This window comes from Xyrauchen texanus, chromosome 39, assembly GCF_025860055.1.
Source record: "Xyrauchen texanus isolate HMW12.3.18 chromosome 39, RBS_HiC_50CHRs, whole genome shotgun sequence".
Classification (NCBI taxonomy): domain Eukaryota; kingdom Metazoa; phylum Chordata; class Actinopteri; order Cypriniformes; family Catostomidae; genus Xyrauchen; species Xyrauchen texanus.
In genome coordinates this window covers 18035183-18061055 of record NC_068314.1, presented here as the reverse complement: position 1 = coordinate 18061055, position 25873 = coordinate 18035183, and the positions used below count along the sequence as shown (strand labels likewise).

The 25873-nt window shown below is 38.2% G+C and overlaps 3 protein-coding genes across 3 annotated transcripts; 1 reads left to right on the top strand and 2 right to left on the bottom strand.

The window, feature by feature from the left end:
• Window positions 1-5114: 5114 nt before the first annotated feature.
• Window positions 5115-8755, top strand: LOC127632759 (40S ribosomal protein S15). The gene is made up of 4 exons (XM_052111515.1): window positions 5115-5172; window positions 6665-6750; window positions 7993-8227; window positions 8605-8755. Exons 1-4 carry the CDS (start codon window positions 5170-5172, stop codon window positions 8716-8718), a joined length of 438 nt encoding a protein of 145 aa, XP_051967475.1. The 5' UTR covers window positions 5115-5169; the 3' UTR covers window positions 8719-8755.
• Window positions 8756-10735: 1980 nt separating this feature from the next.
• On the bottom strand, window positions 10736-14951 carry LOC127632985 (protein ABHD8-like). Its single transcript, XM_052111839.1, has 5 exons — window positions 14731-14951; window positions 12348-13102; window positions 12080-12250; window positions 11692-11908; window positions 10736-11469 (listed from the first exon to the last, which is right to left on the bottom strand). Exons 2-5 carry the CDS (start codon window positions 13091-13093, stop codon window positions 11158-11160), a joined length of 1446 nt encoding a protein of 481 aa, XP_051967799.1. The 5' UTR covers window positions 13094-13102; window positions 14731-14951; the 3' UTR covers window positions 10736-11157.
• Window positions 14952-15155: 204 nt separating this feature from the next.
• On the bottom strand, window positions 15156-21556 carry LOC127632825 (DET1- and DDB1-associated protein 1-like). Its single transcript, XM_052111613.1, has 5 exons — window positions 21290-21556; window positions 19747-19827; window positions 19526-19577; window positions 19301-19362; window positions 15156-16806 (listed from the first exon to the last, which is right to left on the bottom strand). The coding sequence occupies exons 1-5, from the start codon at window positions 21296-21298 to the stop codon at window positions 16696-16698; spliced, it is 315 nt and encodes a 104-aa protein (XP_051967573.1). The 5' UTR covers window positions 21299-21556; the 3' UTR covers window positions 15156-16695.
• Window positions 21557-25873: the final 4317 nt, after the last annotated feature.

The following is a 25873-nucleotide window of genomic DNA, read 5'->3' as shown; positions in this document are numbered from 1 at the left end:
GACAGACAGCTGCCTGTAAACGCTCTCTCTCTGTCGCACCACCATCCGCAGTTGGCCGTTATCCCTCTCGGAGGCTTGATTACCCTGATAAGGGGCCGGGCATGTACAATTATGACCTGGCCCTGCCCTCCTCCCTGTCACAGACGTAATTATTCCAATGTCCCGTAAAAATACTCCACAAAACAAACTCCAGCCAGCAGGAGGCATAAGCATGAAGAACAAACAGAATTATCCATAGCTGTTCTGAAGCAGTGTTATTCAACAGAACAAGCTCAAAAAGAAACAAAATAGACATCCCTATTCCTTGGATGGTCAAGTCAGTTACTCAGTGCATCAACTTTGTGTGAACATGTAGATATTTTGCGGCCATCTGTAGCATCTATTCTCAAACTGGCTGGGAACTTCAGTGTAAAAGTGGTCTTCCATCTCCGCTAGGCGGAGCCAACGCAAAAAGAAACAAAAATGACGCCCAGCTCCCTCCAAAAGCCAGAGTAAGTACAGTGAGTTGACCCACTCACACGAGAAACACCTAATGGTTTACTCACCCATTGATTCTATAAATGACAGCACCTGATTCGGACATGTAAATACTTTACGACCATCCTTTCCTTCTATTCTCAGCTTGGCCAGAAACATCAATGCAAAAGCAATCATACGTTGATGCAGAGTTTCTTGCATTCCCTGAACCGATCGTGTTTCTCTCTTGTCGAACTCGCAAAGTCCGGGAACAAGAAAATATTATGATTCTTCCAAGAAAGCTTTCCTTTGCTCCGTGCATGGCACAACACAATATCTTTATCGGATGATCTCAGAAATTTGGCCAGGATTGAACAGGGCCTTTCTCCCTCAGCAGATCTCTGAGCCGGAACTCTGTGAGCTCGCTCGATTTCCAGCTTGTGGCTTGTTATGTCAAGTGGAAACTCGGGAAAAGCTTGTCTAGGAATTTCACCACATCACTGCCCTCCTCATGCTCAGGAATTCCAACAATTCGGACATTATTCCTGTGGCTTCTATTCTCAAAATCTTCAAGCTTTTCAAAAATATGTTCCAAATGAACTTTGGTCACGGGGCAGATTAGCGTATAATTCCCTCTCCGATGACTCCAGATAATTGATTAATTTCTCAACATCTGCCACTCTTGTAACTAACTCAGAGAATTTTATTTCAATCGCTGTAATCGATCGACGTTTTACAGCGCAAACCTCCAAGTCAGCAAGAACCTTCGTCCGCATCACCGACATGTTGGACAGTTGCCGCTGAATCTCATCTCCCACTGCACCATCAAAATCAAGTCCCCGGTCTGTAGGCCTGTCGGGGCTTTCATCCTGAACATGTAAGTGTCTTTTAATGTCTCCAGACATTATTTTGACTTCTTTGCCATGTTTTACCTCAAAGATCACATGTGTAACTGGGTGTATCGAATTTCACCAGACTTTAACATAAGAATAATTAAAAATTAGCAAAGTGCGCAGAGCTCGTCGCTCACATTTTGAATTCTTTCCAGCTCTACAGATTCACTTCATTATAAAGCACTGAAAACACAAGAACCGAATACACTGAAAAATCCTCTCTGCCTCTGTCACAAGTTACTAAGCTCCCAAAATCACTGCCTCAAAACAATATATAAGAATAAAAGAAATAATGAATCTCGAAACGTATACATAGATCATTGGAAGGAACAAACAAAAACCCAGTCATCTACAGCCTTACCTATTAACTTAGCAGAGGGTCCAGACTCGCTGAATATCTGTTCTTGGTCAGAAATGTCAAACACATACAATTATTAACCAGATACAGACTTAGTGACCACCAACTGGCCATTGAAATAGGAAAGCATTAAAAGACATGGCGACATAAAGTGGAGTGAAGATGAGTTCCACACTCTTGATGAAAATGACAAACTAAAGATCTTTCTTTGTGAAGGACCCACTTCTTCCTTAGTGGCCGATCACATTTATAAATGCCACAAACTAAGATATGTAAAGTGAACACATCCACCACCTGTTTCAGTAGTTTAGTTTAGATTAACTACAGTTATTATTACATCTTACTGAAACCTTTCAAGCACAATTACATGTCTTTGTTTACTTAATTATCTTGTTTTAATCGATTGTTTCTTAGTATTATTCTGTCTTATTACTATTCATTTAATTACATTGTATTAATTAATTTTTTTCTTGCAATGTAATATGGCTATATGTTTTTGGGATTATGCCCTTATGTATGTCATGCCAATAAAGCAATTTGAATTGAATTGATAAAGGAATAGTTTACCCCAAAATGTAAATTCTCTAATCATGTATGCCAGATGTACATGACTTTCTTTCTTCTGCAGAAGACAAATTAAGATTTTTAAAAGGATATTTCAGCTCTATAGGTCCATATAATGCTATTGAATTGTGGCCAGGACTTTGAAGCTTAAAAAAACACATAAAAAAGCATATAAAGAGAGCTTAAATAAAGTAATCCATTCAACTCCAGTGGTTAAATCCAGAAATCATATGATAGGTGTGGGTGAGAAACATCAATATTTAAGTCCTTTTTACTATAAATCTCCACTTTCACTTCCACAGACTTCTTTTGTTTTTTGGTGATTTGCATTATTAGTGCATATCGCCACCTACTGGTCGGGTCAATGGTGGAGATTTTTACTGTATTTGGCAAAAATAGTAAAGGTAGTATGGTAGTATGCCATTTCCAATTCAGCTAAAGTGACAATGTGCAAATAATAATATACCCTAGGTTTGCGGCTCCTTATAAGTAGATTACACAGCTTGCATAGGGCACCAATCCCCTAGGCCTAGGCTGACACCACAAACTCCACTGGTCTGTTGTTGTGCCAATTTCTGACTCCCTAGGTCTAGAAGGTAACCATCCAGATGTCGAAGCCTTGCATGAGTTGCATTTTTTGTTGTTAAAGTTAGAGTTTAGCATGTAATTATTTTGATAATCTTACTAGTTAAAGTATACCACTGTGAAAATATGAATGAGTATAATTTGACAATTGACGATACTCCAGCTTCACAGTGTAGTGCATCTGACATCTGAGTCCCCGCTAGATTCTTGTGTCACACGATGCTTCGATCATGCATAAAAAAATTTGACAACACAACGGAAGTGATGTCACACGGGAGGGATTCTGGTTTAAATAAATAACACTTCACAAATAACAAATCATTTTATATTAACATTTTTAAAAAGAACCATACTCACTTTCAAAAACAATAAAAACATGCCGTTTTTAAATATGTATCCTTTGAATTGAGCCAAGATGTCAGTGTGTCACGTTCCAATTTCTGTTGGTCACACATACTGTCATCATCCAGATTTGCTGTTCATAGTTCACCAAGCATTATAAACGTTGGTACGATGCTTTGTACAAAATTTGTTCGCATGATCTTACGTTTCCAGTCTCCTGCATTCGGATGCATTTGAATGGGAGTGAATGGAGCGTGAAGTGTAGTCTGACCTCTGCTTTACTCCTTACTATTGGTCCCTATCCCTAAAGCTGACCCCTAGACCCCTTAATAACAGCAAATGCGACTCTTGTAAGACTTTGGCATTTGGACGGTTATCTTAGACAAACCCTGCGTCCGAAATTGTGTACTGTAACAGTATGTACGGTTAAGGACTCACTTATCGGTCGGTAAAATAGAATGTTCTTTTCGGCATGCATAGTAATATGGATAGATTCCGGACATACTTCATCCGGGAACATGGATTTTGACCAGTGACCTAAATATAAAGTATGACGTAAAAACAACAACTGTGGAAATTGAACAGAGCTGTTCGACTTTGCGGTTCACCACTTTTCTTTTAATCCTGCATTTTGAACGTGATGTCTCCAGTCTCCTCAATTATGGGATTGTAAAGTGCCCAGTCAATCTGTACTTCAGAACTAGGTCATCTGGGTATTTCTTGAGTACCGCTTTATGAATACTGAGGGTTCGGACATATCCATGGGCATACTATTTTTGGCATATTATATAGTAGGGAAGTGTAGGCAAGCTCGGAATGACATATAACCCATACTAGTACTTTTATTATATCTGTCTATGGCAGAAATAGTTGTATAATAGTATGCCATTCCGAACTCAGCAAATGGATATTCGGATGCAGGGACAGACTAGGAAGTCAGAAATCAGAACGACACATACGCTGCACCGAATGTAATTGCGCCCCTTGAAGCAAAACGTGGAAGTCATTGAGCATAGTGTCTATTTAATGGAAAATATTGGCATTTGGTAGTTTGGAATAATCTTTTACTATTGTTTTATTTTTGTTTTTAAATATTATTCATATTTTCGGGTTTTACTATCCTTCGGGTTTTACTATCCTTATGGGGACATTTGGTTCCCACAAAGTGATAAATATACACACACACATTTATTACATTTTTTGGGTAGAAAATGCTGTAAATGATGTTCCAGAATTTATGAAACCAAGGACACAACTATCATGCTTATACAAAATAAATATATGCATTTTAAGTCAATTGTATTAAAGTAGAATTAAAATAAAATATTTATCATTTTTAAAATCACAGACAACCTTATTTATATTTTCTTGAAGGCTTTCATCAACAATACTAAAGTGCATTTAGTGCACGGATTTCTTGTTATTTTAATTAGTTAAAAACTGATAAGTTGATTAATTATTTTTTTCTTTATTACAGGTCCTTCTCAAAAAATTAGCATATTGTGATAAAGTTCATTATTTTCCATAATGTAATGATAAAAATTAAACTTTCATATATTTTAGATTCATTGCACACCAACTGAAATATTTCAGGTCTTTTATTGTTTAAATACTGATGATTGCTAATTTTTTGAGATAGGAATTTTGGGTTTTCATGAGCTGTATGCCAAAATCATCAGTATTAAAACAATAAAAGCCCTGAAATATTTCAGTTGGTGTGCAATGAATCTAAAATATATGAAAGTTAAATTTGTATCATTACATTATGGAAAATAATGACCTTTATCACAATATGCTAATTTTTTGAGAAGGACCTGTATATATATAATTTTTTTATACAAAGAACCAATAGCAAAAAACTCCTCTCGGCTAGAGGGCGACTCTGTAAATGATGCGTAATAAGGTTTCACTGAACTCTCGCGATATTACGGCGCCTCCTCTGACGCTTTCCTTTTCCGTGAGTCTCTTAAGATGGTAGGTTCACATATGATTTGCGATTTACTGAAATATAACAATCCAACCTAATCAACAAGTAATACGGCACACGTCCGAGTAATTTTAATATATTAGTTAATCCTAAATATTAGGGCAAGCTTTCAGGCCTTAATTTTCCACAAACAATGTATTCATTAAGACTGACTTTTAGCGTCAGTCCTGCGCTCTACATTAGCGCGATGAACTCGCATGACTGTTTATAATTGTTCCTGTGTTCTGCTTTAACTGTGTAATAATGTTCGTTTTGTCCGTTGTTGGCGTTTGTTTAGAAGTGACATGAGTATTTTGTGTTGTTACCGTACATGAAATGCCCGTGAATAGCTGCTAAGTATGGGTGTGTTTTAACCTTAAAAAAAAAAAACTCCCTGTCAAGTTATCAGATTTTCATCAACAGGTATTATTATATTGGAAATTGATTTTCAAGCACAATTTTAGCCCTCATAACATCCCGTTATGGAATTGTAGATATGTGGTGTGTAGGAACAAATCTTTATTCTACAACAATTGGTATGAGAGAGGAATATGGTCTGTGATGCACCTTTTGGAAAATACAGGAATCATTATACCTTTTGAGACTTTTTGTTTCAAATTTAAGATAAATGACCAAAAACAATATGATATTGTTATCAAAGCAACCCCACAATATAATTCAAATGTCTTCTAGTTTATGTCAAAGTAATGTAACTCCTTATCTTCCTAAACACTTGCTGAATGTACTAGCTCTTACTAACCTGAAATTGCTAAACATCACAATCCAGAAAGCTTTTGTTTATGAATTATATCCATTTTCTTCAAAAATAAAAATGTCAATTTTCATATATTTTTCTAATGATGAGGTTAAGAAATTGAGAACAAAATGTTTATAAAATATGTAATTGTACAAAAGCAAAGTTAGTCCACTTAAAAACTCTTAATGGAATATATCCTTCTGGGGAGTTTAAGTTGCATATTTGGTCTGGATCATAACAGTTGCTCATTTAGTGATGAACAAATTGAAATGACAGCACTTATTTTATGAATGTACATTTGTTAATGCCTTCTGGGAAGATTTACATTATTGTGTTTGACGATTTCTCTGAATTAACAAAGAATATGTGATATTTGCTAAAGAGAACACACGACTTGGCAATTAACAATTATTATTCTTGGGAAATGCTTTTTACATAAAAGTAGATTCATTAAAACAGTACCGAACTTTTATACATTTCACAAGGAGGTATGTCATCATTTCTTGTCAATGAAGAAGAAGGTTGCCTTGGAACTTTGTAACTCTATATAAGAACTTAAACTTGCAGAGAACCCCTAGCCCCTGTCACCCCCCTTCTTTATTTATTTTTATTATTTATGTACTTGAGTTTCTCATCCTTTATGCTTGACTGTTGTCTGGATAAGAAATGTTTGCTATTGTACCAGGTAATTTATGTTTGTAATGTCTTATTGGTCAATAAAAAAAAATGGTTGTTTCTCACAGGCGGACGCTGAGCAAAAGAAGAAGCGCACCTTCAGGAAATTCACCTACAGAGGTGTGGACCTGGACCAGCTGCTGGATATGTCCTAGTGAGTCAAACAACTTTTCTTTCACATTGACACGGCTCAGTAGAATCGTACAGTACTGACTCGCCCAGATAATGGCATTCGAGTGAGGAGAAAAGTGTTAAAAGTAAAAAAAAAAAGAAATTGTCCATTTTTCGCCCTCATGGTGTTCCAAACCTATATGACCCGAGGAAAACAATTTGCTTTACTCTGCACATTTGCAAAAATAAAATGATATCATAAACTGCATTTATTTTTGTAAAAGCAGCAGTAGATTTTTGATCATGCTTAATAAACCCTTGTGCGTCAATTTAAAGTTACTCAGAGGTCCGTGTCAAAAAATGTCGTAATATTATTTTCCACTTTCAATTATTTTTTTTTTAACCAACATTGGTTCTTATCATAACTAACAAATATTCATTCATTTTCCAGATTTTAACCATTTAAATGCCAGTTTGTTTATATAATGCCACTGTTTGAATTTTCCATTTACTAAATGCTATGGGGAAGTTTTTTGTGGGGGGGGGGGGGGGGTTATTACAGTCTGGGATATGTCAATGATTAGCAACAACATTGATTATGTTGGATTATTATTTTTATCGGTGTCCGATAATAAATAAAAAAAACCTCATACTCCGGAACAACAAAATGCCATAAAAATATTATATATTAAGATTTATATATCCACTTAGATTTTTTTTTTTATCAACATCAGTACTGATAACTAACATATACATTTTCAGGCTTTAAACTCTTTAAATGCCAGTTTGTTTACATAATGCCACTGTTGTTTTTCTCACACACACACACACACACACATACATTTCTCAAAACACACTGACATCCATACACACCCACACAATTTTAGCTGCATCATTTATTCAATTGGCATTCAGTGCACTAAAATACAGAAAATAGGGGAAAAGCATGTATTTGCTCCGTAGGCTAAACATGAGAAAAATGGCACCATCTGGTGGAAAATTTAAAGCCAGGGCTCTGGAATGAAAGCATAATATCGTAGAATTCATGATTTTATGCTTTAATGGCACTGGATCAAATATTGCTGTTTCAGTGGAGTGTAACTATTTTGTGTACACAGTGCATTAGATGTATTATAGGAACCGAGTTTTAAATATAAAAATTCCCCCAAAAATACACGCCTTTGGCAAAATGTATGCCGGTGGCATTAACAATGATCGAGAAAATTAAAAAGACAAAAATGTCCCGAAGGTGGCAAAAGGGCTAAGATAGTGTCTGTGTTTCCAGTGAGCAGCTGATGCAGCTCTACTGTGCCAGGCAGAGGAGGAGGTTGAACCGTGGCCTCAGAAGGAAGCAGCAGTCTCTCCTTAAACGTCTCCGCAAGGCCAAGAAGGAGGCTCCACCCATGGAGAAACCAGAGGTCGTGAAAACTCACCTGAGAGACATGGTCATTCTGCCAGAGATGGTTGGCTCCATGGTTGGCGTGTATAATGGCAAGACCTTCAACCAGGTTGAAATCAAGGTGAGAAAATTATTAATGTACTGTTAATTTATTCTTTGGTGCATGGATGTTTCTAGGAGTTAATGTCAGTGTGAATTAGTTATGTAGCATTTCATCCTTGTTATTGTTGCCATTTATGTCTCAATAGTGCTGATACTAACAAAAATAAAGCATAATAATTGTACTAAGCATTGAGTAGAAGTGCCAAATATCTGATTTGGAATGTGGAAATGCCTGTTGCAAATCTTACTGTCCCATTGAGCCATGTAAAACCTCTGTTATCTGTTATTGAATAGCATAATGTAGTTGACTAACTTTACAAACATTTCTAATAATACATTTTTGTAAGCAAATAGTGAATCCATGAATCCAGCAAATATTTTATTTCCTCTTTTCAGCCTGAGATGATTGGTCATTACCTTGGAGAGTTCTCTATCACATACAAGCCTGTTAAGCATGGCCGTCCAGGTATTGGAGCCACTCACTCTTCTCGCTTTATTCCTCTGAAATAAAGAGTCAATGAGTCTGTAAATAAAAGCCTCAAAAACATTCTCTGAATTTGTCTTTATTCCAGCCCCCATTTAATAAATATATTTTATTTTTTTACTTGTTCCTTTGTGTCCAAGCTGCAGTTCTTAAAACAAAAGTCCTGCCTCCCAAATTGGTGCAGTTCATGTTTTGTTTGAAAGCAGTAGTTTTGTTTTGAATGGAGAAAAAAAATACTAAGCTTATTTTACAGTCTGACATTTACCTCAAGGGATTTAAAGGAATGGTTCACCCCAAAATTTAAATTGTCTCCTTTACTCAACCATATGCCATCCCAGATATGTATGCGTTTCTTCTGTAGAACACAAATTATGGCTGTGCCTCGTTTGGAAGGCTGCAGTATACTGAGTGTCCTCTAAACAAGCCTTGTTTAAATGAGACTGTTTGTAGGACGAACGGAACATTGTTTCTATGACAGCTCGCCACCCTTCAACAAGCGTGTGTGCTTTTAGTGAGAAGGGAAGTTCCTTTAGAAGGTTGTATGAGGTACATTTTAGGAGAGTTATAATGATGTAAAGAGAAATGAAAATAGTTTTCACAGGTGTACTTTTTATTCTAATACTTTATTTTAATTATAAATTAATATAATTATGCATATTATGTACTCCGCACCCATCTACTGAGGTACTTGGGAATTAACATTCCATGCAACTGAACGTCATATTTACGGGCAAATTGGCGTAATTTTTTTTTTAGACATTTCCGTTGAAGCAAAGAATTGTGGTTTATAAGTGTCCACGAAGGATACACCTCATGCATCTTCCGAATTCCCGTGAAAGAAGGTTGCATTTGAAGTGTCGTACTCTCTTTTCTGAAACAAGACTGACAAAAGTGACTTCTGGAGGACGCAGCCTTCAATACGAGACACAGCCAATGATTTTTACAAGAATATCTGAACTCTTGTGGTCCGTATAATGTAAGTGAATTGGAGTAAAAAATAAAATTTAAGCTCCAAAAATTCATAGATCAGCATAAGAGTAATCCATAAGACTCCAGAAATCAATGTATTCAGAAGTGATATGAAACGTGTGGGTGAGAAACAGATCACTTTCACACGCTTGTGCTATTGTTGATTCACATTCTTCATGCATATTGCCCCCTACTGGGCAGGGAGAGGAATTTCAAGCAAAACAATTGTAAATATTTACAATTCATATCAGGGATGACATGATGGTGAGTAAATGAGAGAATTTTCTTTTTTTGCATAACTATCCTTTTAAAGCTTTCGTTGACATTCAAGTGTGGTCAAATTGAGCATCTGCACTTTAATGCAAATGTAAACTTAATAAAATGCTTTTTTTTTTTTTCAATGTCGTTTTCCTGGACAATTGCGTGCTTAGCAGTGTGTGCAAAAGCATCTGTTGTGGCATCTGGAAAGAGTTTAAAATATTAATTGTAATAACACTAAGCTTAAGTCACCTACACTTAAATTGGAAGCAAAAAATAAAGGAGAAGTTGGAAAATATTGATATAAGGTTTGCTCATTAAACTTGTTAGAGGCAGATAGTGCAATAATTGGCAGGGGAATAAGAATATATGTATATATATATATATATATATATATAATATATATATATATTTTAATGGAATTGCAGTAGTGTTAATTGAGGTTGTCTAAATTGCAGGATAAAAGGAATAGTTCAGGTATTGCTCCCTTCCTTGTCCTGAACTTCTTGCTTCCAGCTTTATAACCTGAAAAAGTGTCTGGGAGGTATTTCCCAGCACTCAATACAATAAATGTAGAAGTACAAATACTTGTGTTCCAACACTCAAGAGCATAATACTTGTTTTGTGTTAACTCTATATCCCTCTTAATAGCTCTTTGTAGGTAATTCTGGCAATCACCCTTTATAGCAGTCTTTGCAAGAGAACTTAACATTAAAAGACAGCAAATTAAAAAATAATTTATTCTGTGAACCTTTTAGTTATACATAACATGATATTTACTGACACAAGTAAAATAAAAGCCTTAGATGATGCTGAGAAATGAAAGAAATTGCTCCATTTAGATCAAAAGCCTGCATTGCATATGTTAAACTGTGCAACACTTGGAATAATATATAATACTGAGATTGTCACTTATTGTAACCTTTTGGAATGATGGTATCATATTTTTTTTTAATTGTGTTTACAAATTTATATTTGTATTGGCTGTTTTGTTGCCTGTGATTGAAAGAACCTTCACATCTTCTTAAGATCTTAATGTCCTCTGCCAAAACATCAAAATGTTGAGGGAAAACCCAGATTGGGACAAATGTCTTTCATAGCAGTCCCTTGAGACTTCTCACTGCAGTCTTACACAGATCAGAAGATGACTGTGCAAACATATCCTTTTTTCAAACAGCTCTGTTACATTTCGGCCATTCGCCAGCGTAGAGCATGCTTAACCAACTCCTGTAAATCAGCTATTTCTTGCTCTTCGATTTGCTGTCAGCCAGGGCCTCTGTCCCACTATTGCTGCTCCTTGGTGCAGTTGTTGGCCTTATTAAGTCTGGTTGAGATTTGGGGGGTGACTTAGGGGCAGTTTTTGGCCTTGGTGTGTCTTCTTGAGGTTTGGTGGTGGTCTTTGTGGTGGCTGCTTCCTGTTTTGGTTTTTGGTTGGTTGCTGGCTGCCACAGGAAGAATTCTTGTAAGAGTGTATTAACTACATCAGGGCACTCCATCATGACCATGTGACTGCCATCATCAATGACCTTCAGGAAGCCCAGCAGGAGGATCTATAAGAAGGTGAGCAAAGGATGAGTAAGATGCAAGTACATTACAGTTTTTCAAAAATTTAATTTAAGTAAAAAAAATACATAAGCAATTTTGGACCTAAACATCATCTTATAAAAGGAGTGTAGTCTACTGCCAGTACAGTTCTGCCTGTGACTTAACATTTTATTCACATATAATTCTAAGGTGGTAATAGTCCAAAGTTTGGAACATAAAATGACTACCTCTGCCATACGTTGGTCCTCTTGTACCGGTACAAACTTGTCGTACATGCCGTGGACCAGCAGAACAGGCACAGTGAGTTCAGCATGGTAAACCTCATCACCCTCCGGCCAGTACTGTCCACTCATCATGGACCGTAGAACGAAGGAGGATACATTGAAGGCATTGTTTTCTTTTAGTAATTTCTTTTCTCGTGCTCCCTGATGGGCAAATCCAGCCCTTCAAGAAAGAAAAGGCATCTCTGTTAGTAAAAACAGAATTGAAATAAATGAGCTAAGTTGTTGGCAGACAGACATTCATGTTCAAAATGGCAAATGTAACTCCACAGTGTAAACTCCAGGCAAGAACTAATGGATACAGTGCACCATTAGGTCCTGGCTTTATCCTTACTTAAGGAAGCTCCAGGTGAGGCAGGGGGACAGGAAGTTAAGTACACAAGTGGGTAAGTTGAAGACAGAGCAGACACTGGGCTCGAGCGCTGTAGGACCACCGCCGTTAACCATAACAACCTTGTGAACTTGCTCTGGATACTCATGAGCCAGGAAGGTGCAAAATGAGACTCTGCTCAAAGAAAGGAAATGCAAAAAATCAGTAGAAACATCAAAGGGATTTGCATTTACCAGCCAAATGATTAAATGAGTAAAAAAGAACTCCTCACCCATATGAGTGCCCTACTAAAATATTCCGCCGCTTCGCATATCTCTTGAATATGATTCTAACATCCTCAGCTAGAGCATAAAATGTATATGCAGCAGGGATTTGAGGAGCTGAACTAGCACCATGGCCGGCGAGGTCTGGGGCAATGACCTCATATCCAATTTGGGAGAAATAGTCCAGTTGGCTTCCCCAAATGTCCAGTGATCCTCCAACCCCGTGTATGAAAAACAAGGCCACATCAGGGTGAGTGCCTTTGCAGCATGTGATCTTCCGCTCACAGTCAATTACAATGGAGCGCTTGGGTTTGCGCCGTCTGCGCTGTGGTTGCTGCTGATCCTGCTGTGGTGCATGTTTGACATCTGCAGCTGACCCTGGCATGGGCTCTGCAGTTTGGCCCGTTGCTTTCGGACCATCACGATCAATAACCTCAGTTTCCACAATGCTGTCTCCATTCTGATAGCGGACCAACTCTGGCTGCGTAGCTTCATTCACATTCTCAATCAGAAGTTGTCCGTTTCGGTACACTGAGATTTTACGCTTGCAGCTCACAGTACCACCTTCCCCAGTCCCTGGCTCTTCAACCACTGGTCTGTCTGGAATAATATGTCGAATTCTCAAAACCCTTCCTGGTTTCACCTCCACAAATTCAAAACCATCTGTAGGCTCGGAGGAATCAATAGGCACCACCACGTTGGTCGACTTGCCTGTGAAGCAACAGAATATTCCATCCACAAAACTGGTCAACATGGTGAACACCTGGGGAAAAGAATAAGTACAATTGTGTTCTCACAAAATCAATGCTTCATTAAAGGTATTTGGGCTCCTCCTAAACTATTAACAACACAGAGTACTTTGAATTTTCAAGCAATACTACAGACTTCAGCACACATTGTCTGATCCAGGAACCACACATAATCATTTAATGATTTACCTCTATTGTTTGTTGACATCTTCCTGCTAGGTGTATAAATTCAGCGACCCCCTGTCAGGGCAAGTGTTGTGCCAATTTCTGACTCCTAGTATGGTTATGTATAGGGGAAGGTGTAGGTGTGGCCTTTAGGGATAGGGACCAATGAAGTTCTAGTATGGTTAAGGGTTAAGGGTAGGTATCAATCAGGTAGCGGGAAGTTTTCAGCACAACATGCCCCTAGGTTAACATTGTGCCCCCGTAGGTGGGTTGGTGCTCTATGTAGACTGCACAATCTCCATATATGGCAAGGAGGCCCTGCCCCCTGTACATTCACGAAGTGGTGTTGAGTCATATCCACATAAAGGATATTTGATATATTAGTTATCTTAAAATGTTTACTGAAAAAAAAAAATCTTAACTAAATACCTATATTGCACTTTAAAGTCAAACCACAGGCACAGACTTTAAATGGAGTTCAAGCCTGTACTGGAGCTGGGACATTCTGTCTTTTGGAATACTAGTCTTTTAGGCTTCTATTACAGTATATAGTTTTGCCATTTCCTCTTCATTCTTTCTGTGTGATGGTCCTGATAGACCTGGATGAATGAAAAGTTTCCATGATAGATTTTCATGTATTTGGCTCAACTAATAATGTTGCCATTATTGCCAGTATGTTTGCAGATGCTCCTGCTGAACAGAACTCCAGATCATGATGCAGCCACCATCATGCATTATGGAAAGGATGTTGATACCTGGATGTTGGCCTGTAGATGTTTTGAATTAAACATATTGCTTTGCTTGCAGCCACAGAATTTAGTTACACTTAACCAAAAAAGTTTTGGGTGTTGTCACATCACCTTACTTAAAGGGGGCTTTGTTTTTGACACTCAGGCAAAAATGTAGATTGGTCTAGACAATTTCTCTCAATTTTAGCCAGTGTTGTAGAGTCACTTTCATTACAATTATCTTTTAAGCTAGTCACTCAATTTAGTAAGATAGTCGCATCTTAATAGTAGCCATGTACTGTATATTTGTTCATTCTGTGCTCCTAAGAAGGTATCGAGCTTTTCCAAACACTTCCTACTTGAACCTTTGAAATTCCAAATTCTTCATGAGAAAAATCTGTTCTGCTATTTCAATTGTGACCCAACAAATTCAATATTTCTGTTGCAAATTGAAGCCAATGGTACGTTTAAAAAACAAAAACAACAACAACCACACAGTGTACTCTGATTGATTGATTTTTAAAATGATTGGAGTAATTCATTTGATTTTGACTATAAAGACTTATGCAGCTGTAGGGAATTTAAAAAGCTTTCTTTTGACATTCAAAACAACAGAATGAGGAAAAACAGGCACTGTAAATTGTTGTCACAAGCATTTTCGAATGAACTTTCTGGCATACCACCAATTTGAAATACTGTCCTGTTCAAATAAATATACATTCACTGATATATATAGTGAAATATCTTACCTGATCACCAATGTTCCCAATACATGAAAAAGCTGGCCTGTTGACTCTAGTGTCTTCTCTTCCCAGTGTAATGAAAATGTGGGTCAGTAATCTGTTGTACTCAATCCAATAATCGAATATAAACAGAAGTTGAAATAAAACTTTCCTTCAAATATAGTTCAGAGATTTCATCCGCTCTAATAAAATACATAAGAGAGACAACTGACCAGTTTTTGCTTTCATTCTCTTCCTATATTGCAAATCTAAGAGTCAACATGGTCACAGTAAGAACTCAGGATTAAAGAGGATTACACCTGTCGAGCATATGTTGATAGAGACCAGTCACTGGCTATCCAATATTATGTAGAATTAACCAATCACAATATAGAGTTTTCAATAAAACGCTCAAATCAGAGAGGTTTTGCTCGACACAAATTGAACAGTCACTATTTTTTATTGTTCTCAACAACAACAAAAAGAAGTCCTTGAGAAAAAAAAATGAAGTTGGGAAGGATTTAAAAGAACAATAAATACAAGTGTGGGTGTTTTTACAGTCATTGAAGTAGTAATGCTACCCCCATGTAGCTAGATTCAGATTGGGCTGCTCTTTGCACACTTCCCCCTTATTATTTTTATCTTCTTACAGCTTTTAAAAGCCACCTTTACTCAAGATATTTGTCAATGATAATGCATGCATGCATGCATGGTTTTGTTATTTTGATGGCTTTAATAAGTTTAAGTTAAGAACACACCAAAAAAACCTTTACAGGAGAGAGAAAAAAAAAGATTTGAAACACTTTTTAATACAATAAACCACAGGCATAGCTGACTTAACATCTCCTAACATTGTGCCTCAAGACACAGTAAAAGCACACAGTATTACAGATATGTTGTGAGCTCAAGTACACCTGCTGCAGCACAGTATTAAGCAGCATGCCTAATGCTCCTCCTGTTTGTTTAACCTTATCATTCACAACCACAGCTCACTGACTCCCTCTGCAGGTTAAGAGAGGAACTGCTGCATAGTTATACCCCAAATCTCAGAACTAGGGAACACATTTTAATCAAATCCAGATAGCAAACAAAAGGCATCATTAACTTGGGAGAGGTTCTATCATACGTAGTAGGCAAAATGACCATAATTGGATTGGCACATAAGGATGCTTTCAGATGAGAATCAAAGTAAATGTTTAAGCCTAGGATCTGAAGGCAATCAATCAGTTGATGACCCCCAGAGCAAAGCCTGCTGAAACTAACACAGCATTGAAATCTTATATGACAAGACAGGGTAGTGAGATAGAGAGTGAGAGACATTGACTACACATTTGTAATTGACCATTTGTATTTCTTCACATCATCAGAACTGCACTGTCATCCTCAAACTGTGATATTGGTGAGAGATAGAGTCCTAACAGTGCATTCATGCACAAGTACACATCTGCTAGGAAGACCATCACAGTATACCAACACAAAATACTACATCTAAGTCTGTCAAACAAGACAGTACATTTCAGACATTTCTCTTTGGACACTGAAGAGAGACTGTGTATTTAGTGCCAGTGGTGGAGTGTATAAGGAAAGCAACAATCCACAGCAAAGATTACGAGAGAGCTTATACACTTTTAAATTGCACTAATAGTGTTCTAACAAACCACAATGTGCCACATCTTCTTATAAAGGTTCATAGCAGACACTCTCGACATTCCTTATTATGTGCTTGGTAAATATCTCTGTATCAAGGCAGGTCAGAGTTCAGCAGACTCATCGAAGTTGGCAGTGGCACCCCGTTACGCCCCCCATGTATTCAGAACTGGGCAGACAGGCTGGTTGATGGGCACTGACTGCAACAGGAAGTGCTATATAAGAAGTGTTTATCCATTTCTTTCTTTCTGAGATGAAATGCCTTTGTGTTGTGCAGGTTTTTAAATGTTCTGAGAGAGCTGGGCTTGCTATGTCTGTCCTTGTGCTGTTGGGTGGCAGGTTTCTCTAAGAGTCTTCATTCATCTCCTGGCTGTCTGTCCGGGCGATTTTACGAGGAGGTGCTGGGCTGCCTCCCTCTCCATCTGCTTGGTCCTGTTCTCGCTTTTTTGCTGCATTCTGCGTGACATTACAGGAAAAAAAACCCACAAACATTTAACTTCAAACTTCAGAGCTATGCAGCTGCCAACATTGCCAAATGGTTGCAATCCTGCATTTCTCAACAGTATCTTTTTGTAAATCAATATACCAACATGACTTAAAGTGCGTTCGCACTGACAGCGATGTATTTGCCTGAGGCTCCCAAGTTGCTACAAGTAGGCAATCCTACTTGACTACAGTATCTAACTGTATCAGGAGGTGGATCATGTGAGCTTCACTGTCTGCATTCTTATTGGTAACCACTGCATCATTTTGCATAGTTAAAGCCTGTTCTGTTGCAATGCCAATGGTCATTGTCGACAGAGGTCTGCAACCCGACCAGAGGCTGATGGGACACGTGCAGAGCTTGGTTCAGTTTTTCAAGAATGACCTTTGGGTCAGTTCGGGTTTGAAATCAATAAAAACATGAATAGGCCTACCTAACTTGTTGCACACATTCTCACTCACAGACACACGAATGGACAATTTAGGGGCTGTTCACACCAAACTTGTTTTTGCGCATGTATGTCCTGTTCCCTATGTAAAATAAATGCTAAAGGACATCTTTGACCGTTGCACCACGTCATTCTGTTTCTTCAGAGTTTCGCACATGCTGCCCCATTCTTTAGACACCATGTCAAATTTTAAGATCTTACATTTTTAAAAATGCATTTCGAGACACCTGCGTTTCAATCGTGGCCCTGCTTCGAGCTTTCTTTAGCATAGGAGTAACAAAGATTTTATGTTCAAGCAAAGTATCAGCACTTGATTAAGCCACTTTTTCACGGCATCTGACAAATGACAGACAATAGACCGGAAGTAATTTATGTCCAGTGATGAGTCGCACAGGGGCTGTGTGAGGTTCCAACCGTCTCCTAATCCGAATTGAGCCTCAGCAGTGTTAAAATATTTCAACTTGTGCGACTAGACCGTATGCAACCCACCCCGAGCAGAAGTGATATATTAATGCAAAACTCTCAGCGCAAAGTGAGAAATATCAATAGATTTTGTCCTAAACTCTTTTCTAAATGCCAAAATGCTTCTGTATTTTGGACAATTCAGAATTAAAATTAGCTTTATTGTTCTCACATACACAAGGAAATGTTTTTGGGTGATAGGAGAAACAAGTGCATGCAACATTACAGTGAGACACAGAATATAAAACAAAGTAAGAGTATAAATAGACATAAAAATAATAGGACATATTACAGAATGGCGTATGTACATGTGCAAGTGGTAATATGTGTGCAAGGTAGTGGTATGTACAGTTTTTGTATTAAATATGTGAATTTACATATATACATGAAATATGTATTTACATTATTGTATGGGGGAGTCCTGAGGCAGTTTAATTGTTCATGATGAAAATGGCTTGAGGGTTCTTGTGCCTGGATGTCCTGGCGCTCAGTGCTCTGTAGCACCGGCCAGAGGGCAACAGTTCAAAGAGGGAGTGGGCAGGGTGTGTAGGGTTCAGAGTGATTCTACCAGCACATTTCCTCACTCTGGAGATGTACAGGTCTTACGAGGATTGGCAGGGGTGCACTAATAATCCTCTCAGCAGTCCTGACTGCTGTTGTAGTTTCTTTCTGTCTGATTTGGTGGCTAAACCAAACCAGACAGTTATACATGTACACAGAACAGACTCAAATAAGGCAGAGTAGAACTGTGTCAGCAGCTCCTGTGGCAGGTTGAACTTCCTTAGCTGGCGAAGAAAGTACAACCTCTGCTGAGCCTTCTTCACAATGGAGTCTATGTGGGTGTCCCAATTCAGGTCCTGAGAGATGCTAGAGGCCAGGAACCTGAATGATGCTATGAATATCTATGAAATTCTGACTCATATTTGCTGAATTAAAGTTGTTGCTGATGTTAATTATCATAAAATTAACTATAAAACAGTAATAATGAAAAATTATACGATTAATAATAAATACTGAGTGAATATTAATCCTGAATTGTATTGAATTAATTCATCTGCTCAACAAAATCACACACAGTAATGTCATTCTGAGGTAAAACTTAGGTAGCTTCTTCAATTAACAAAATCGAAGAGCGATTTAGGGTTAAAATCTGACAGTACGGGTTGGGATCAGACTCAAAGTTTGACAGTACCGGTCAGTTCAGGTCACACAGCCTCTGGTATGGGTTGGATTTGGTCTTAAAATCTGTCAGTACCTGTCGTGTCGTCACATGGTCTCTGGTCCTACTCATGACGTCTCAATTTGCCAACTCTCATTGAAAATGGATGATTTCCAGTAATTGCATATCACTGTCAGTGTCAACGCCCCTTTTTGTGACAAATGATTATCTCTAAACTCTGAGTCTAAGGGAAACTTATGGCTGAGTTTGAAATAAGTACATTTGTCCATTGTAAAGGAAACTCAACTTATTGACCCAAGATCAAAAAGCAACAATAAAAACATGCTGAAAGAAAATGCTTTTTTTGATGCTACTGGAGATAGTAAAAGACACTTGCCTTTTTGTCCCACTGTTGATGAAGGTAGCGCAAAAGAATGTTTGTCTTTTCTGTGACAATGACTGTGGAGAGAAAAAAAAAAATTGATCTAAAATTAGGCTTGAGATTGAAATAGACCGGAAGTTTTAGTATTTAGGTTTAGTATTTAGATTTAGTCTTTAGAGTTTCTATTTTCCACACTTTTTCCCCATTTCTAATGCCATTTTGAGGCTATAAAGCACTCACTCTGTTCAGAGGGGTACTCCCGTGTAGGCAGATAGACTGATGGCCTTCTGTTCTGTGAGAGAGAAAATTATAGACTTTGATGAGTGTGATAAAAGAAACCCCAAATTGTAATTCACAGTGTTGTGTCAAAATGCTCATTAAATATTCAGAGGATTTTGTTTGACAGTTCAGGCATAAAGAGCATTGCAAGACTGTTCATCATTTAGGACTGTACATCTTACCGATGCTTTACATACAGAGTCTGCGTGAAATCTGCTGAAGTTAGTCTTGTTATACACGGGTAGACCTTTCAGGAAATCTGCCTTTAAAGAGTTCAGGGACAAAAACAATAAGTTACTATAAAACGCTCACTAGAAACATGCCAGAGGTGCTAATTAAAACATCAAAAATTTGACAGATTGCAGTCTAGAAGGGGAAGACACCATTCCCTTGGTAATCGGTTCTCATTCTAGAATTCTTATAATTTTTTCTGGAGGCATGATGAGAAATACATGGCCTTTATCCATTACATGCACTTGAAATATCCCTTCTAATTTGTAGAGAGCTACTGTTAGTAGCCTGAAAGACCATAGCTGATCTGATCTACCATTCCTCATGATGGTACACTGATTGATCATAATATCCATCAGTCAGTCATCTTTTAGTTTAGTTTTGGATTTCAAATAGATAAGATACAGTGAGTTACAGAAGCTTTCACATGCAACAATGTTGGCAATCCAGGAGAGGTCTTATAGAAATATTATTTAAACAATGAAAGCTATTAAATACATTTTATTTACGAACATCTGCTGGAATTCAGTGCTTGGCTAACAGAGGATGATGATGATGATGATGATGCAGATGCATGCAAACCTTTGGGCGTTGCCAGTGTGATCAGCTGAATGTGATGGGGTTATGATGAGCTTTATCTGTTTATTTCAAATGCTTCATTAAATTTGATTAAAAAAAACAGTAATAAAATAAACACATGATGTCGTGACTGCTGAACGAAAGCTGAAGTGTATCGAGCCAGAGAGTATTTAGCAGAGATGGGCCTCTTCTTTTAAAATGAACCAACCAAGGAAGTCCCGCCTTACAGTTAAAAGAGCCAATCACCTATTAGATACAGACGTCACCTGTCAATCAACTTCGGATCGTGCATGCGCATAAGCTATACAAGCGGGAAAATTGCATTTTTAGCGTAATATGAGGTAAAGAAACACGATTTATTAATGAAGTTTTATCCGATTTTATTTCCGATTTGAAATATGTTCTTTGATCGTAACCTTGGCCAACATTTCTTGAGATTTCGGTGTTCCCCCATTCAAGTAGATGCGAGCTGCACTATCATGACTGAATGATAGCCGACAGTGGACTGACTTGCTAGACAGACTTTGATCGAGCTCGCGCTTCCCAGCACGCTAACACATTAGCATCCAAACATGACATGAGTGAGAGGATTTATGATTACTCAAACAACGTTTCGCTTGAGAAAAATACAACGACAGTTTCTCAACCACGTTGACCGTATTTAAATGTGAAAAATGTCTTTATTTTACAGCGGTTAAAAAAAAAAACCTGCTAATATAAACTAGCAATGGGTCCATGAAGCGGCCTAGCGCGCTAACTCACACACTCAACAGACTGACAGCTGCTAAACATAAATAACATGTTATCCTTTTAGCTCAAACTTAATCATTAAAGACAACATTTCAATGTTCAGGCTTTTTAAACTGCTGTGCTGTGACATGAAAAGAAGAGGAAATAATGAGTATAGAAACTTACTTTGTCCATGGTGATATCAGCTCAGTTCAGTCCAAGAAGTGTGTTTGTGCTCTCAGACAGACAGGCCTGAACGCTGACTGAGTGAGATCACAGATCTAAGACCCGGTACCGACAGAACCGGGACCAGTAGCAGAACGCACACCAAAGGAACCACACACAGATATACGTGAACACAAAGCGCCACAGAACTATATACAGAAAACGACGCCACAGTACAGTCAGATACAGCCAAAGCAAAGTTCTATTTCTGCTTCAGGTAGAGCCTGCCTCCCTCTCTCTCTCTCTCTCTCTCTCTCTCTCTCTCAATTTTAAAGTACTTTATTGGCATGATTGTGTTTACATACAATATTGCCAAAGCATTAATACACAAAACAGATAATGACAAGACAAACAATAATAATAAATTGTAATAAATAACAATACAAATAGAATTAAAATAAGGTGCCAGGTAATTAATAAAATGAATAAAAACTATAATAACAACATACACTATACAATTTAAAATAAAATACATATTAAACAGGACATTATGAACATAAGAAAATAAAAGTACTGTGAATGAAGTACATTAAGGCAGTAATTGGTTTCTGAGGAGGTGCATCTCAAAAATGAATTTAGCTGCAACTGATGCATGATGGTCCTCCCCCAGTAACACCAGCATCTGATCTGTTTCTGCTGAACTGGAAAACTATGGCATGAGGTTTGAGAGTTTGTGGAGGTATTTCTCTCTCACCTCTGTAAATTTCTCACTGTGGAGAAAATTAGTCTCTGTCTCGACCTCACCCGTGTCACAGTGAGCACAGACTCGTTCCTCCTTTGGGAGCCATGTTTGTCTGTGTCAGCCTTTTTCTATGTTCAGACTGTGATCAGTGAGTCTGTATTTGGTGAGGATCTGTCTCTGTTTTGGATCTCTTACAGTGTGGAGATATTCTTCTAGATTATATGTTCTGTTTAGGGCCCAATAATATTTCAGTTTGCTATGGTTTTTACTTTCATTTTCCCAATAGTCCAAATATGATTTTTTGCTTTCTTTTATGATTTGGTTTATTCTGATTTGGTTGTGTTTGGCAGTGCTGGTCTAAAACTGGTGTTTGTTTGTTGATAGTGGGTTTGCGAGTTTCAGAGCCAGCTGACAAAGGGGTTTTAAGGGTTTCTTGTTGCAGTGTGTTAGGGGAACTTGAATTTAGGTATGTCCAAATTTTGAGCGATCGTTTTTCAATATGTATAATAAGGGGGTATCTGCCTAGTTCGGCCCGCCATGCATTAGTAGGTGTTCTTCTCCGAACTCTTATAATGTTTCTACAGAATTCTGCATGCAGGCATTCTATGGGGTGTTTGTCCTATCTCGAGTAATCTACAAGACAGAGTGGACCCCAAACCTCACTTCCAGACAGAGCAATAGGCATTATAATACACCAGATTGTTACAGGAATGTCTATTTGGGTAAAATTGCCCTTAATAGCATAGAATGCTCTTCTAGCTTTCTCTTTTAGTGCATTCACTGCTAGACCAAAACCCCCTGAAGCACTGATTTTTAGACCGAGGTAGTCGTAGTGTCGGGTGTGTTCTATTGCAGTGTTTCCCAGAGTGAATGTGTATCTGGTGTCCTGTGATCTGGCTTTTTTCTGGAAGATCATCATTTTAGTTTTTTTCAAATTGACTTTGAGGGCCCAGTTCTGACAGTAGTTCTCCAGCAGGTCCAGGTGCTGCTGTAGCCCTTGTGCAGTAGCTGACAGCAGCACCAGATCATCTGCATAGAGAAGCACTGCTAACTCATTAATGTAAATGTTGAACAGAGTTGGACTCAAACTGCAGCCCTGTCTCACTCCATAATTCTGTTCTTTTATTACCAATTTTAACTGCACACCTGTTGTCCGAATACATAGATTTGAAGTGTCATACATTTTACCCCCAATGCCAGATTGTAGAATTTTATAATATAGACCATAATGCCAAATGGAATCAAATGCTTTTTTTTTAAATCAACAAAACATGCATACATTTTTGCCCCTCTCTCTCAAATTTCAATTGCTTTATCGGCATAACTGTATGTTACAGTGTTGCCAAAGCACAAGTTATAATCAAATCAAACAATGCGGAAACATGTATAACCTTTATCAACATATTTAAACTGTGGATTTTTAGAACACAGTAATTAACAAACAAATAAACAAATGCATTGTATGTAAATATTTTAAATCACATGCACTGCAACTGATACTAGTAATATACAGTATATGTAGAGTGTATATAATGAAATAATATGAACTAATGTATACATTTAAGTGAAAAGGTTTGGTTTAGTGGCTCAGGGTTTTTTCTCTCAGGTCATGGCAGAGTGTGACATATTTAGCAGCTGTAGGGGCCAGGTGTTCTTTCCTATGGGGGACCTGGAAAGAGTACTGATTTTTTTTACTTAAGTAAAAGTACTGCTAGTGAGGAAATAATTAACTTGAGTACAATTAGAAGTACTGAGAAATATATGACACATGTAAGAGTAAATAATTAGTTTGCCAAAAAACTACTCAAGTGATTACAAGTTACTTTATGAAAATTATTTATAGTATATCTATTATGCTTCCATTTCTAGAACACAAAGACATTTTTGTAATTTTTTTATTAAAATTTTTGATTGAGTCCCTTAAAAAAATGTAATAAACATAACAGAAAATATGGAATCAAATTAAATAAAATTAAGCCCTTCCTCCTGAACAGACAATAATCCGTCTACTGATCAAAACTCTGGCTAGGAACCAACTTTTTATGTATCTATCTACAATATTACAGTTTTTCCTCGATTGCTTAAACAAATTTGTCCACTGACATAACATTTTCAAAACAGTTAGCACACAGGCTAAAACTGAAGCTCACTGGTCAAAATGAACTTCCATCAAACACCACAACTTGTGGTCAAATTAATATATTCTTTCAACCAATCATTACACGTCGTCTTCTTTCTTCTTATTTGATCCCTAGTCAGAGATAAGATGGGGTATCCTCCGGAGCCCATACGCTACTGTGGGTGCCACTGGATTTCGGACTTTGCTCAGAATGCTTTCCCATGCTTTTCGATCCATGGCAATGGCCTTGGCATCACAGAGGGTGGATCGCCGATTTTTCAAGTCTTCTTCAATTTGTTTTGACCATGTTTTCTTGGGTGCTGCTCTTTGAACTTTCCACTCTGTTGGACGATTTCACCAGAGAAGCTGGTACGATGTCCTGGTGATGCTCATTCTGCAGATGTACCCGAACCATCTTAGTATTCTTAGTTGGATTGCTTCCTCGACCATTGGCTGGTGGTCGCATCTTATTCGGATGGTTTCATTTCAGATGCAGTCGCGGAGGGAAATACTAAGGATCTGCCACAGGCATCGCATTTGGAAGACCTCAAGCTTGTTTAGGTCTTGCTTCAGTAGAGTCGATGTTTCTGACCCGTATAGGAGGATTGGCAGGATCAGTGCCCGGAAACGGTGGGAAAAACTTAACGGAGATGTTGGCCCTTTTCCATAGGCACCACTTTAGCGAAACAAATCCCATGGTTGCTTGGCCGATTCTGCCATGAACATCAGTTGAAGAAGCCACTTTCTTCTCCTGCACCACGGATACTAGGTACTTGAATTCCTGAACCTGTTCGATCTAGGCTCCGTCGGGGTGGACATTGGCCGGAGACCCATCCGTTGTCAAAACTTTGGTCTTGTTTGCATTGAATTTAAGGCCATACGGCTCAAAGAATGGCTCTCGAAAGATCGTGCTACATCAAATCAGTCACGTTTGTGTTCTTGTCACACTGGACTCCATGCCTTCCCACGAATGCTTTTCTCAAGACAGTGTCAATTACAGTGTTAAAGAGCAGAGGAGAGGCAACATCTCCTCGGCGGACTCCGGCTTGGATGGGAAACTCCTCTGATATTTCATTCCGTATCCACACGCAACTTGTTGAGCCATCGTATGACATTTTTAGGAGTCTAATGATCTTGTTGGGGACATGCTCATTCTCCAATGATCTCCATAGTGCTGGCCAGTGGACACAGTCGAACGCAGACTTGAAGTATCTAAAGACGATGATGGTACACTTCCCACATCTAATTCTTTCTTCCATCAGTTGACATATGGTGAAGATTTGTTCAAAGCATCCATGGTTTGGCCTAAATCCAGCCTGTTCTTCTCGACTGGTCTGTTCACGATGTTTCTGGAGCCTGGATTGTATAATCTTCATAAAAACTTTGCCAGTAATGGACAGGACTCTGATGCCGCTGTAGTTTTTGCACTCCCTATTATCGCCTTTCTTCAGTATTGGCACTATCATGGCTTTTTTCCAAGCAGATGGTATTCATTCGGAATGCCAGATAAGTGACAAGAGTGCATGAAGTCAGTGCAGCAGAACATCTCCTCCCGCCTTGAACGCCTCGGCGGTGATCTGATCGTTCTTCAGTGATCTGAAGGCGGCTTTCACTTTATCAACTGTAGGTTCATGACCAGATCACGTCCAGGGATCATACCCAGCGCATCTTGTAGCTGGGTGTAGAAGTCATCCTTCATGTCTTCAAGGCTGACATCCGTGGGTGCATAGATAGAGACTGTCTG